Below are 13,228 nucleotides of genomic sequence, written 5' to 3' on the forward strand. Positions count from 1 at the left end.
TTGTTTGAACATATTTTCAGATTTAATAATTTCAGTGATTTTTTTTATTTTCTATTTTAATGTTTCTTTTCCTTTTCGCTGTCATGATGCTTTTGTGAAGCACTTTGAATTGCCTTGTTGTTGAAATGTGCGACATAAATAAATTTGCCTTGCTTGTTTGGAGAGTAATTTCAAACAATTTGAGCGTCCCAGATGTGTTTTAAAAAAACCTGCAGAAAGGTCTGTCATGCTTGTGAAGTGGTCGTTACAGAGCTGCTTCTCCTTCTCTTTGTGCCCTGATCTACAGGTGCAAGAATGATTTAGAAAATGTTTTTTTTTTCATACAAATATGAATAACAACTCTGTGTTTGTGTCAGGGCGGTACAGTCATCGGCAGCGCCCGCTGTAAAGAGTTCCGTACCCACGAGGGCCGCCTGAAGGCCGCTCACAACCTGGTCCAGCACAGCATCACCAACCTGTGCGTGATCGGAGGAGACGGCAGCCTGACGGGAGCAAACCTGTTCAGAGAGGAGTGGAGCGGCCTGCTGGATGAGCTCGTCCAGCAAGGTGACCTCACTCACCGCCGGGCTTCTGGGTGATTTCCTACGAAAGTAACTCCACGGGTGGGAGGAGAATTCATCTTCCCTTATCTCTCTGATTTTTGCAGGTCTGATCGATGACGAGGCAGCCCGCAGTAACTCGGAGCTGCACATCGTCGGCATGGTGGGCTCCATCGACAACGACTTCTGCGGCACGGACATGACCATCGGCACCGACTCTGCTCTGCACAGGATCATCGAGGTGGTGGACGCCATCATGACCACCGCTCAGAGGTGAACAAAGTCTGAAAGGAGAGGAGAAGAGTGCAGATTTGACATGACATAGTAGGCATTAAAGGGGAACTTTTGCCGTTTTAAAAACATGTATCAAGTGTCTAAAGAAGTCACCAAAAGTTCTGCAATTGTTTGTGCAGATTACCTAATCCTTAAAGTCTTTATCTGTGATTTTTCACACTTAAATATAATAGAAATCAAGTTTATCCTCTGAAAATAACTCTGTGAGTCATGACTGTCTACAATGGGTGTAACACCCGAGTCCCACTGTCTGTGATGTTTTCAGAGTTTTCAGAGTCCTATCTTCACTTTGTTTACATCGCCTGGACGGCCGACTGACTCCTCCCCTCGTGTATAAAAGTTGTTTAATTGAGGGACTAGAGAAAAGAAGAATAACATACTGTACTCACTGCTTAACTGTGTTTCTAGATCACGCTCATTTCAGGTAAATTTACATGCAGTGTGAAGATACCAGCATAATAAAGATCGCTAGCATTAGCATGCTAACACAACAATGCAGCACAGGTTGTTTTGGTTTCATGCTGGTGCTCAAGGGCGACATCTGCTGGATCAAAAATCACATATAAAGCCTTTAAGCACTGAGGTCAACATGCATTGTTTGGTAAATATACGTCATAAAAAAACTTAACTACATACATCGATGTAGCTAACCCCATTACAATACTGCATACATGTTAAATAATAATACCCCTTTAATCTATAAGAAAAGACATTACTAACAACATGTGACAACACAAGAAGCCTAAACCAGCCTAGAAAGCATGTGACAAAACATGACAACAAAGAAGAAAATCTGTAGCTGCAGCTATTTGTCGATGACGGATAGATCCATCTTTAGATATCTGAGATGGTACAAAGCTTAAAGACGTTTTCTTTAGGCAGTGATAGTGAGTGTGTCTTAACCATTCATCCTGTGCTGATCTTTTATAACTGATCCCTCCTCTGTGTTTCACTGATAAGTGTTTTTTTGTTTTTTTTTTCCAGCCACCAGAGGACTTTTGTGCTGGAGGTCATGGGGAGGCACTGCGGGTAAGCACTCACACACTCTTATTTTATGGAAGAGTATTGTACTGTTTGATATATACTACTGCAGGCCTACTGTCCAAAGAACCAAATGAACAACAGAGAGAAGCACTCAGGGACACTCACACCACCAATCTGTACCATGCCTAACCACACTTCACCCCTAATGTCCAGTTCCTTTGACTGGTGTGAGTGTCCCGTTGTTAAATTATGTGTGCGTGTGTGTGTGTGTGTGTGTGCAGATACCTGGCCCTGGTCAGTGCCCTGGCATGTGGAGCAGACTGGGTTTTTATTCCAGAAATGCCTCCTGAGGACGGCTGGGAGGACAGCATGTGTCAGAAACTATCTGAGGTAACGCACGCACACGCTACACTATCTTTTCATTACTTAAAGTTTCAGTTTCAGTTTTCTTACAACATGTATTAATTATATAATTTATATAGAGGCACAATTATACTTATACAAGCACAAACAAGCTGCATTACATTCTTATTGTACTTGTTGGTAAAGAAGCTTGGACGTCTGTGGGACATATTTTTAAGTGTTTGAGCAGATGTCTCTGTTGTCCCTTTAAACACACAGCCTGTTGTGAGTCTAAAAATAACAGCTGACATCTCATACCACAGACTTGCCACCGTCAACTTAAGTTGCTCTCCATATGAATGGGTAGTTTCACTAAACTTTTCCCACACACACACTGAGAAACAAATCACACCAGCGCACTGTAACCCTGAAGTAGAAAATGAAAGTGAAGGTAATGAAGCTATAAATCAGGACTGTAATAAAGAGCAATCAATGGAAAGATCAGAGTGAGTCATAGACAATGGGGTCATTGAGTCATCTCAAGTCATTTACGGATACTGCAAATATTTTATTACTGGTCTGACTAACACTGTAAAAGTGCGACTCTGGTGGGACTCGAACCCACAACCTTTGAATCACTTCACAAGTGTCTGCCTAGAAGTCCAATGCGCTATCCATTGCGCCACAGAGCCAGCTGTACTGTGAGGCTGTTAGTGAACACCATATGTTTCCACTTACTCAAACACACACACACACACACACACACACACACGATGAGTCAGGACAATCACTTCAGTAGGTTGAACCTCTGAACTTGTACTCACAGTTAACAAAACCAAATTAGAAGATGCAGTTTAATCAATCTTAAAGTACGAAATAGATGTGTGCACCAGAAGTTAAACAAGCTTCTGTTTTAGTGTTTATTACAGGATTTTTTTCTTCTCATACCTCCATTACACTTCACTCATTTAAAATATAATAACTAGAAGTATGAAACAAGAATCAACAGTGTATAAAATTGGGTTTTATCCATTGCGTTACATTCTGTTTATTCTAATAAAAGCTGAAAATTGCCCATTTTAGATACAATTCTCTATGAGATATCTCTATTAAAACAGAGCAGTGTGAGGGGCCTGTTAGCGATGTGTACTGCAGCCAGCATTTCCTCTAGGAATACAAAGATTGAAATATTTAATTAAACTTTGACCCTGACAGGATTTGAACAATGTAAATAAGAAACTGCTAAGAGCCAGTTGTACATTGAAAAACAACACACATAATGGCATGAAAACCTGCTGTTGTCACAGAATACCAGAGTTGGTCTGTTGATACAACAACATTAAGCAGCACCATAACAAAAGTCAAGTAAAAAAGGCACCAGCAGCCTTATTTTGAATACTGACGTATAGAAAAAAACTCAATGATTCTTTTTTCTTCCGGTCACACCACAAGTTAACTTGACTTTTACAAACACTGAAAACTAAGAGAGTCAGAACTTTTCGAATACATGTTTTAAAATAGTAGACCTTTAGTTCAAAACGTGGTATTCGTTTTGATTTTTGGTAATTCCTTTTAGCTGTAATCATAATTAATTAAACCCATTCTAGCCATTCTAATTTTGGAATATTGATTTATCACTTTGTTGGCAGCAATCCCATGTGGCACAATTATAAAATCTGGTCAAATATAGAAATTTACCAGTAGTTGTGCTAAATTGAAAGAGTTTTGGTGAAGTAAAAATCTATGAAGAAATAAAAGAGCAAGATAGGTGACTAAGAGGCAGAATACTTTATATGAAAAATAAAAATGTGTCTTAAGTGGCTGACCAATAATGATAATTTCTTGTAAGACATAAAAGTGATACACTCGGTGAAGGAGCATGCTTTGAATGAATATTTCAGACTGGAGCAAACACTTGTGTAACGTTATTATCCTCTGCCATAAGTATTGACTCTGGTGGTGACTCATCACAAATCTTTTATACATAATGTGAATATTTCTATTCTGGAATGACTGGTGTTAAAGAGTGCGACTCTGGTGGGACTCGAACCCACAACCTTTGAATCACTTCACTAGTGGTTTTGCCTAGAAGTCCAATGCGCTATCCATTGCGCCACAGAGCCTTTAATGCCAATGGTCATTCAGTGGCGATGTAGCCACTTAGAGTGTCAGAGACTAGCACAAGTTGGTCATTTAGATCCAAAAGACTTGTAAACCTCAAACATCTATTGAATCAAATGCAAGATGGGTCCCCAATGAAGTACAGCCCCAATTAGCAGCTGAAAAGGACTGCTTATGATGAAGTTTAATACATTTTGTTGATATATTTTCATTGAGCAACTCCTTCATGAATAGCAACTTGAACCCACAACCTTTGAATCACTTCTCTCGTGGTTTTGCCTAGAAGTCCAACGCGCTATCCATTGCGCCACAGAGCCATTTATGCCAGTGTTTATTCAGTGACGATGTAGCCACTTAGCGAGTTAGAAAATAGCAGAAGTTGGTCATTTGGATCCAAAAGACTTGTGAACCTCAAACATCCATTGAATCAAATGCAAGATGGGTCCCCAATGAAGTACGGCCCCAATTAGTGTTCAAGACTTGTGACCCTCAAAGATCTATAGAATCAAAAGCAAGATGGGTCATCAACCAAGGATGGTTGCAAAGGGCACCTGAATAGGCCTGCTTATGATGAGATGAGATGAGATGAGATTCAACTTTATTGTCATTACACATATACAAGTATAGAGTAACGAAATGAGGTTTGGCATCTCACCAGAAGTGCAAATAAGCAGAAAGTGCAAGAGTCTGTGCTATGTACAGTAATTCTGTGCTATGTACAGTAATTGCAAAATTTACAGATGTAGACAAAAAAAAGTGAATTATGAGGTATATCTGGATGGCTGGATTAATGGGATGCAATAAATATAAATAAATGCTATAAATAAGTAATGCTACAAAATAAGTGTGTTCTTAGGATTATAATGTACAGATTAAGATGCAGTGAGCATGCTATACTAATAATATACAGATTAAGGTGCAGTGAGCATGCTATACAAATAATATACAGATTAAGGTGCAGTGAGCATGTTATACAAATAATATACAGATTAAGGTGCAGTGAGCATGTTATACAAATAATATACAGATTAAGGTGCAGTGAGCATGCTATACTAATAATATACAGATTAAGATGCAGTGAGCATGCTATACTAATAATATACAGATTAAGATGCAGTGAGCATGCTATACTAATAATATACAGATTAAGATGCAGTGAGCATGTTATACTAGTTTACAGATAATATAAAGAATATGGACATAATATGAACATACTATAATACAATAATACAGATGGATGAGAGATGTGTGTGTGTGACCAGGAGGAGTGGTGGGGGGATGATGGGTGTGAGGTGATATGGAGGGGAAAGGGGGGTCAGCAGGGTGCGGAGAGAGAGAGGGAGAGAGAGTTCAGAGTTCGGGGGGTAGAGTTCAGTAGAGAAACAGCTCTGGGGAAAAAGCTGTTCCTCAGTCTGCTGGTTCTGGTCCGGAGGCTTCTGAAGTGCCTGCCGGAGGGTAAACAGTCTGTGGGCAGGGTGGGAGGAGTCTTTAAGGATGTCATGAGCTCGCCGCAGACAGCGTGTTCTTTGGACATCCTCAATGGCAGGAAGTGGACACCTTGTGATGCGCTGGGCGGTTTTTACCACCCGCTGTAGCGCCTTACGGTCTGCGACAGAGCAGTTTCCGTACCAGACTGAGACACTGCTGGTCAGGATGCTCTCGATCACACAGCGGTAGAAGTTCATCAGTACAGCTGATGAAATTTAATACATTTCTTTGATGCATTTTCATTTAGCAACTCCTTCATAAATAGCAACTCTGGTGGGACTCGAACCCACAACCTTTGAATCACTTCTCCAGTGGTTTTGCCTAGAAGTCCAACGCGCTATCCATTGTGCCACAGAGCCATTTATGCCAGTGCTCATTTAGTGACGACGTAGCCAATTAGCGAGTTAGAAAATAGCAGAAGTTGGTCACTTGGATCCAAAAGACTTGTGAACCTCAAACATCCATTGAATCAAATGCAAGATGGGTCCCCAATGAAGTACGGCCCCAATTAGTGTTCAAGACTTGTGACCCTCAAAGATCTATAGAATCAAAAGCAAGATGGGTCATCAACCAAGGACGGTTGCAAAGGGCACCTGAATAGGCCTGCTTATGATGAAATTTAATACATTTCTTTGATGCATTTTCATTTAGCAACTCCTTCATAAATAGCAACTCTGGTGGGAACCTTTGAATCACTTCTCTAGTGGTTTTGCCTAGAAGTCCAACACGCTATCCATTGTGCCACAGAGCCATTTATGCCAGTGCTCATTTAGTGACGACGTAGCCACTTAGCAAGTCAGAGACTAGCACAAGTTGGTCATTTGAATCCAAAAGACTTGTGAACCTCAAAGATCCATTGAATCAAAAGCAAGATGGGTCATCAACCAAGGATTGTTGCAAAGGGAACCTGAATAGGCCTGCTTATGATGAAGTTTAATACATTTCTTTGATGCATTTTCATTTAGCAACTCCTTCATAAATAGCAACTCTGGTGGGACTCGAACCCACAACCTTTGAATCACTTCTCTTGTGGTTATGCCTAGAAGTCCAACGCACTATCCATTGCGCCACAGAGCCATTTATGCCAGTGCTCATTCAGGGACGACGTAGCCAATTAGCGAGTTAGAAAATAGCAGAAGTTGGTCACTTGGATCCAAAAGACTTGTGAACCTCAAACATCCATTGAATCAAATGCAAGATGGGTCCCCAATGAAGTACGGCCCCAATTAGTGTTCAAGACTTGTGACCCTCAAAGATCTATAGAATCAAAAGCAAGATGGGTCATCAACCAAGGAAGGTTGCAAAGGGAACCTGAATAAGCCTGCTTATGATGAATTTGATGCATTTTCATTTAGCAACTCCTTCATAAATAGCAACTCTGGTGGGACTTGAACCCACAACCTTTGAATCACTTCTCTAGTGGTTTTGCCTAGAAGTCCAACGCGCTATCCATTGTGCCACAGAGCCATTTATGCCAGTGCTCATTTAGTGACGATGTAGCCACTTAGCAAGTCAGAGACTAGCACAAGTTGGTCATTTAGATCCAAAAGACTTGTAAACCTCAAACATCTATTGAATCAAATGCAAGATGGGTCCCCAATGAAGTACGGCCCCAATTAGTGTTCAAGACTTGTGACCCTCAAAGGGCACCTGAATAGGCCTGCTTATGATGAGATGAGATGAGATGAGATGAGATTCAACTTTATTGTCATTACACATATACAAGTATAGAGTAACGAAATGAGGTTTGGCATCTCACCAGAAGTGCAAATAAGCAGAAAGTGCAAGAGTCTGTGCTATGTACAGTAATTGAGTGCAAGAGTCTGTGCTATGTACAGTAATTCTGTGCTATGTACAGTAATTGCAAAATTTACAGATGTAGACAAAAAAAAGTGAATTATGAGGTATATCTGGATGGCTGGATTAATGGGATGCAATAAATATAAATAAATGCTATAAATAAGTAATGCTACAAAATAAGTGTGTTTTTAGGATTATAATGTACAGATTAAGATGCAGTGAGCATGCTATACTAATAATATACAGATTAAGATGCAGTGAGCATGCTATACTAATAATATACAGATTAAGATGCAGTGAGAATGCTTTACAAATAATATACAGATTAAGATGCAGTGAGCATGCTATACAAATAATATACAGATTAAGGTGCAGTGAGCATGCTATACTAATAATATGCAGATTAAGGTGCAGTGAGCATGTTATACAAATAATATACAGATTAAGGTGCAGTGAGCATGCTATACAAATAATATACAGATTAAGGTGCAGTGAGCATGTTATACAAATAATATACAGATTAAGGTGCAGTGAGCATGCTATACTAATAATATACAGATTAAGATGCAGTGAGCATGTTATACTAGTTTACAGATAATATAAAGAATATGGACATAATATGAACATACTATAATACAATAATACAGATGGATGAGAGATGTGTGTGTGTGACCAGGAGGAGTGGTGGGGTGATGATGGGTGTGAGGTGATATGGAGGGGAAAGGGGGGTCAGCAGGGTGCGGAGAGAGAGAGGGAGAGAGAGTTCAGAGTTCGGGGGGTAGAGTTCAGTAGAGAAACAGCTCTGGGGAAAAAGCTGTTCCTCAGTCTGCTGGTTCTGGTCCGGAGGCTTCTGAAGTGCCTGCCGGAGGGCAGGAGGGTAAACAGTCTGTGGGCAGGGTGGGAGGAGTCTTTAAGGATGTCATGAGCTCGCCGCAGACAGCGTGTTCTTTGGACATCCTCAATGGCAGGAAGTGGACACCTTGTGATGCGCTGGGCGGTTTTTACCACCCGCTGTAGCGCCTTACGGTCTGCGACAGAGCAGTTTCCGTACCAGACTGAGACACTGCTGGTCAGGATGCTCTCGATCACACAGCGGTAGAAGTTCATCAGTACAGCTGATGAAATTTAATACATTTCTTTGATGCATTTTCATTTAGCAACTCCTTCATAAATAGCAACTCTGGTGGGACTCGAACCCACAACCTTTGAATCACTTCTCCAGTGGTTTTGCCTAGAAGTCCAACGCGCTATCCATTGTGCCACAGAGCCATTTATGCCAGTGCTCATTTAGTGACGACGTAGCCAATTAGCGAGTTAGAAAATAGCAGAAGTTGGTCACTTGGATCCAAAAGACTTGTGAACCTCAAACATCCATTGAATCAAATGCAAGATGGGTCCCCAATGAAGTACGGCCCCAATTAGTGTTCAAGACTTGTGACCCTCAAAGATCTATAGAATCAAAAGCAAGATGGGTCATCAACCAAGGACGGTTGCAAAGGGCACCTGAATAGGCCTGCTTATGATGAAATTTAATACATTTCTTTGATGCATTTTCATTTAGCAACTCCTTCATAAATAGCAACTCTGGTGGGAACCTTTGAATCACTTCTCTAGTGGTTTTGCCTAGAAGTCCAACACGCTATCCATTGCGCCACAGAGCCATTTATGCCAGTGCTCATTCAGGGACGATGTAGCCAATTAGCGAGTTAGAAAATAGCAGAAGTTGGTCACTTGGATCCAAAAGACTTGTGAACCTCAAACATCCATTGAATCAAATGCAAGATGGGTCCCCAATGAAGTACGGCCCCAATTAGTGTTCAAGACTTGTGACCCTCAAAGATCTATAGAATCAAAAGCAAGATGGGTCACCAACCAAGGATTGTTGCAAAGGGCACCTGAATAGGCCTGCTTATGATGAAATTTAATACATTTCTTTGATGCATTTTCATTTAGCAACTCCTTCATAAATAGCAACTCTGGTGGGACTCGAACCCACAACCTTTGAATCACTTCTCCAGTGGTTTTGCCTAGAAGTCCAACGCGCTATCCATTGCGCCACAGAGCCATTTATGCCAGTGCTCGTTCAGGGACGATGTAGCCAATTAGCGAGTTAGAAAATAGCAGAAGTTGGTCACTTGGATCCAAAAGACTTGTGAACCTCAAACATCCATTGAATCAAATGCAAGATGGGTCCCCAATGAAGTACGGCCCCAATTAGTGTTCAAGACTTGTGACCCTCAAAGATCTATAGAATCAAAAGCAAGATGGGTCACCAACCAAGGATTGTTGCAAAGGGCACCTGAATAGGCCTGCTTATGATGAAATTTAATACATTTCTTTGATGCATTTTCATTTAGCAACTCCTTCATAAATAGCAACTCTGGTGGGACTCGAACCCACAACCTTTGAATCACTTCTCCAGTGGTTTTGCCTAGAAGTCCAACGCGCTATCCATTGCGCCACAGAGCCATTTATGCCCGTGCTCATTTAGTGACGACGTAGCCAATTAGCGAGTTAGAAAATAGCAGAAGTTGGTCACTTGGATCCAAAAGACTTGTGAACCTCAAACATCCATTGAATCAAATGCAAGATGGGTCCCCAATGAAGTATGGCCCCAATTAGTGTTCAAGACTTGTGACCCTCAAAGATCTATAGAATCAAAAGCAAGATGGGTCATCAACCAAGGATGGTTGCAAAGGGCACCTGAATAGGCCTGCTTATGATGAAGATTAATACATTTCTTTGATGCATTTTCATTTAGCAACTCCTTCATAAATAGCAACTCTGGTGGGACTCGAACCCACAACCTTTGAATCACTTCTCTTGTGGTTTTGCCTAGAAGTCCGACGCGCTATCCATTGCGCCACAGAGCCATTTATGCCAGTGCTCATTCAGGGACGACGTAGCCAATTAGCGAGTTAGAAAATAGCAGAAGTTGGTCACTTGGATCCAAAAGACTTGTGAACCTCAAACATCCATTGAATCAAATGCAAGATGGGTCCCCAATGAAGTACGGCCCCAATTAGTGTTCAAGACTTGTGACCCTCAAAGATCTATAGAATCAAAAGCAAGATGGGTCATCAACCAAGGAAGGTTGCAAAGGGAACCTGAATAAGCCTGCTTATGATGAATTTGATGCATTTTCATTTAGCAACTCCTTCATAAATAGCAACTCTGGTGGGACTTGAACCCACAACCTTTGAATCACTTCTCTTGTGGTTTTGCCTAGAAGTCCGACGCGCTATCCATTGCGCCACAGAGCCATTTATGCCAGTGCTCATTCAGGGACGACGTAGCCAATTAGCGAGTTAGAAAATAGCAGAAGTTGGTCACTTGGATCCAAAAGACTTGTGAACCTCAAACATCCATTGAATCAAATGCAAGATGGGTCCCCAATGAAGTACGGCCCCAATTAGTGTTCAAGACTTGTGACCCTCAAAGATCTATAGAATCAAAAGCAAGATGGGTCATCAACCAAGGAAGGTTGCAAAGGGAACCTGAATAAGCCTGCTTATGATGAATTTGATGCATTTTCATTTAGCAACTCCTTCATAAATAGCAACTCTGGTGGGACTTGAACCCACAACCTTTGAATCACTTCTCTAGTGGTTTTGCCTAGAAGTCCAACGCGCTATCCATTGTGCCACAGAGCCATTTATGCCAGTGCTCATTTAGTGACGATGTAGCCACTTAGCAAGTCAGAGGCTAGCACAAGTTGGTCATTTGAATCCAAAAGACTTGTGAACCTCAAAGATCCATTGAATCAAAAGCAAGATGGGTCATCAACCAAGGATTGTTGCAAAGGGAACCTGAATAGGCCTGCTTATGATGAAGTTTAATAAATTTCTTTGATGCATTTTCATTTAGCAACTCCTTCATAAATAGCAACTCTGGTGGGACTTGAACGCACAACCTTTGAATCACTTCTCTAGTGGTTTTGCCTAGAAGTCCAATGCGCTATCCATTGCGCCACAGCTCATTCAGGGACGATGTAGCCAATTAGCGACTTAGAAAATATCAGAAGTTGGTCACTTGGATCCAAAAGACTTGTGAACCTCAAACATCCATTGAATCAAATGCAAGATGGGTCCTCAATGAAGTACGGCCCCAATTAGTGTTCAAGACTTGTGACCCTCAAAGATCTATAGAATCAAAAGCAAGATGGGTCATCAACCAAGGAAGGTTGCAAAGGGAACCTGAATAAGCCTGCTTATGATGAATTTGATGCATTTTCATTTAGCAACTCCTTCATAAATAGCAACTCTGGTGGGACTTGAACCCACAACCTTTGAATCACTTCTCTAGTGGTTTTGCCTAGAAGTCCAACGCGCTATCCATTGTGCCACAGAGCCATTTATGCCAGTGCTCATTTAGTGACGACGTAGCCACTTAGCAAGTCAGAGACTAGCACAAGTTGGTCATTTGAATCCAAAAGACTTGAGAACCTCAAAGATCTATAGAATCAAAAGCAAGATGGGTCATCAACCAAGGATGGTTGCAAAGGGCACCTGAATAGGCCTGCTTATGATGAAGTTTAATACATTTCTTTGATGCATTTTCATTTAGCAACTCCTTCATAAATAGCAACTCTGGTGGGACTCGAACCCACAACCTTTGAATCACTTCTCTAGTGGTTTTGCCTAGAAGTCCAACGCGCTATCCATTGTGCCACAGAGCCATTTATGCCAATGCTCATTTAGTGACGATGTAGCCACTTAGCAAGTCAGAGACTAGCACCAGTTGGTCATTTGGATCCAAAAGACTTGTGAACCTCAAACATCCATTGAATCAAGTGCAAGATGGGTCCCCAATGAAGTACGGCCCCAATTAGTGTTCAAGACTTGTGACCCTCAAAGATCTATAGAATCAAAAGCAAGATGGGTCATCAACCAAGGATGGTTGCAAAGGGCACCTGAATAGGCCTGCTTATGATGAAGATTAATACATTTCCATTTAGCAACTCCTTCATAAATAGCAACTCTGGTGGGACTCAAACCCACAACCTTTGAATCACTTCTCTTGTGGTTTTGCCTAGAAGTCCAATGCGCTATACATTGCGCCACAGAGCCATTTATGCCAGTGCTCATTCAGGGACGACGTAGCCAATTAGTGAGTTAGAAAATAGCAGAAGTTGGTCACTTGGATCCAAAAGACTTGTGAACCTCAAACATCCATTGAATCAAATGCAAGATGGGTCCCCAATGAAGTACGGCCCCAATTAGTGTTCAAGACTTGTGACCCTCAAAGATCTGTAGAATCAAAAGCAAGATGGGTCATCAACCAAGGAAGGTTGCAAAGGGAACCTGAATAAGCCTGCTTATGATGAATTTGATGCATTTTCATTTAGCAACTCCTTCATAAATAGCAACTCTGGTGGGACTTGAACCCACAACCTTTGAATCACTTCTCTAGTGGTTTTGCCTAGAAGTCCAACGCGCTATCCATTGTGCCACAGAGCCATTTATGCCAGTGCTCATTTAGTGACGACGTAGCCACTTAGCAAGTCAGAGACTAGCACAAGTTGGTCATTTGAATCCAAAAGACTTGTGAACCTCAAAAATCCATTGAATCAAAAGCAAGATGGGTCATCAACCAAGGATTGTTGCAAAGGGAACCTGAATAGGCCTACTTATGATGAAGTTTAATACATTTCTTTGATG

The 13,228-nt window shown here is 41.4% G+C and overlaps 1 protein-coding gene and 14 non-coding genes across 18 annotated transcripts in view; 1 reads left to right on the forward strand and 14 right to left on the reverse strand.

Annotated features, from left to right (window-relative positions):
* Positions 1 to 13,228, forward strand: part of LOC110002145 (ATP-dependent 6-phosphofructokinase, platelet type) — a 66,625-nt gene that overhangs the window by 9,121 nt on the left and 44,276 nt on the right. For all 4 annotated transcript variants that reach the window (XM_020657802.3, XM_020657803.3, XM_020657801.3 and 1 more), the window contains exons 4-7: positions 357 to 546; positions 647 to 812; positions 1,818 to 1,862; positions 2,099 to 2,207. In XM_020657802.3, coding sequence (XP_020513458.1) covers positions 357 to 546; positions 647 to 812; positions 1,818 to 1,862; positions 2,099 to 2,207 — 510 coding nt within the window. The remainder of the gene's footprint in view (positions 1 to 356; positions 547 to 646; positions 813 to 1,817; positions 1,863 to 2,098; positions 2,208 to 13,228) is intronic.
* On the reverse strand, positions 2,760 to 2,851 carry trnar-ucu (transfer RNA arginine (anticodon UCU)). The gene is given in 2 exon segments: positions 2,760 to 2,795; positions 2,815 to 2,851. It is a non-coding gene; the product is annotated as a tRNA-Arg (tRNA).
* On the reverse strand, positions 4,189 to 4,282 carry trnar-ucu (transfer RNA arginine (anticodon UCU)). Its single transcript has 2 exons — positions 4,246 to 4,282; positions 4,189 to 4,224 (listed from the first exon to the last, which is right to left on the reverse strand). It is a non-coding gene; the product is annotated as a tRNA-Arg (tRNA).
* trnar-ucu (transfer RNA arginine (anticodon UCU)) lies at positions 6,034 to 6,127 on the reverse strand. The gene is made up of 2 exons: positions 6,091 to 6,127; positions 6,034 to 6,069 (listed from the first exon to the last, which is right to left on the reverse strand). It is a non-coding gene; the product is annotated as a tRNA-Arg (tRNA).
* Positions 6,752 to 6,845, reverse strand: trnar-ucu (transfer RNA arginine (anticodon UCU)). The gene is made up of 2 exons: positions 6,809 to 6,845; positions 6,752 to 6,787 (listed from the first exon to the last, which is right to left on the reverse strand). It is a non-coding gene; the product is annotated as a tRNA-Arg (tRNA).
* On the reverse strand, positions 7,142 to 7,235 carry trnar-ucu (transfer RNA arginine (anticodon UCU)). Its single transcript has 2 exons — positions 7,199 to 7,235; positions 7,142 to 7,177 (listed from the first exon to the last, which is right to left on the reverse strand). It is a non-coding gene; the product is annotated as a tRNA-Arg (tRNA).
* Positions 8,744 to 8,837, reverse strand: trnar-ucu (transfer RNA arginine (anticodon UCU)). The gene is made up of 2 exons: positions 8,801 to 8,837; positions 8,744 to 8,779 (listed from the first exon to the last, which is right to left on the reverse strand). It is a non-coding gene; the product is annotated as a tRNA-Arg (tRNA).
* Positions 9,540 to 9,633, reverse strand: trnar-ucu (transfer RNA arginine (anticodon UCU)). The gene is made up of 2 exons: positions 9,597 to 9,633; positions 9,540 to 9,575 (listed from the first exon to the last, which is right to left on the reverse strand). It is a non-coding gene; the product is annotated as a tRNA-Arg (tRNA).
* Positions 9,944 to 10,037, reverse strand: trnar-ucu (transfer RNA arginine (anticodon UCU)). The gene is made up of 2 exons: positions 10,001 to 10,037; positions 9,944 to 9,979 (listed from the first exon to the last, which is right to left on the reverse strand). It is a non-coding gene; the product is annotated as a tRNA-Arg (tRNA).
* Positions 10,348 to 10,441, reverse strand: trnar-ucu (transfer RNA arginine (anticodon UCU)). The gene is made up of 2 exons: positions 10,405 to 10,441; positions 10,348 to 10,383 (listed from the first exon to the last, which is right to left on the reverse strand). It is a non-coding gene; the product is annotated as a tRNA-Arg (tRNA).
* Positions 10,738 to 10,831, reverse strand: trnar-ucu (transfer RNA arginine (anticodon UCU)). The gene is made up of 2 exons: positions 10,795 to 10,831; positions 10,738 to 10,773 (listed from the first exon to the last, which is right to left on the reverse strand). It is a non-coding gene; the product is annotated as a tRNA-Arg (tRNA).
* On the reverse strand, positions 11,128 to 11,221 carry trnar-ucu (transfer RNA arginine (anticodon UCU)). Its single transcript has 2 exons — positions 11,185 to 11,221; positions 11,128 to 11,163 (listed from the first exon to the last, which is right to left on the reverse strand). It is a non-coding gene; the product is annotated as a tRNA-Arg (tRNA).
* trnar-ucu (transfer RNA arginine (anticodon UCU)) lies at positions 11,827 to 11,920 on the reverse strand. Its single transcript has 2 exons — positions 11,884 to 11,920; positions 11,827 to 11,862 (listed from the first exon to the last, which is right to left on the reverse strand). It is a non-coding gene; the product is annotated as a tRNA-Arg (tRNA).
* trnar-ucu (transfer RNA arginine (anticodon UCU)) lies at positions 12,153 to 12,246 on the reverse strand. Its single transcript has 2 exons — positions 12,210 to 12,246; positions 12,153 to 12,188 (listed from the first exon to the last, which is right to left on the reverse strand). It is a non-coding gene; the product is annotated as a tRNA-Arg (tRNA).
* On the reverse strand, positions 12,934 to 13,027 carry trnar-ucu (transfer RNA arginine (anticodon UCU)). Its single transcript has 2 exons — positions 12,991 to 13,027; positions 12,934 to 12,969 (listed from the first exon to the last, which is right to left on the reverse strand). It is a non-coding gene; the product is annotated as a tRNA-Arg (tRNA).

The sequence above is a fragment of the Labrus bergylta genome, chromosome 4 (assembly GCF_963930695.1).
Source record: "Labrus bergylta chromosome 4, fLabBer1.1, whole genome shotgun sequence".
Classification (NCBI taxonomy): Eukaryota; Metazoa; Chordata; class Actinopteri; order Labriformes; family Labridae; genus Labrus; species Labrus bergylta.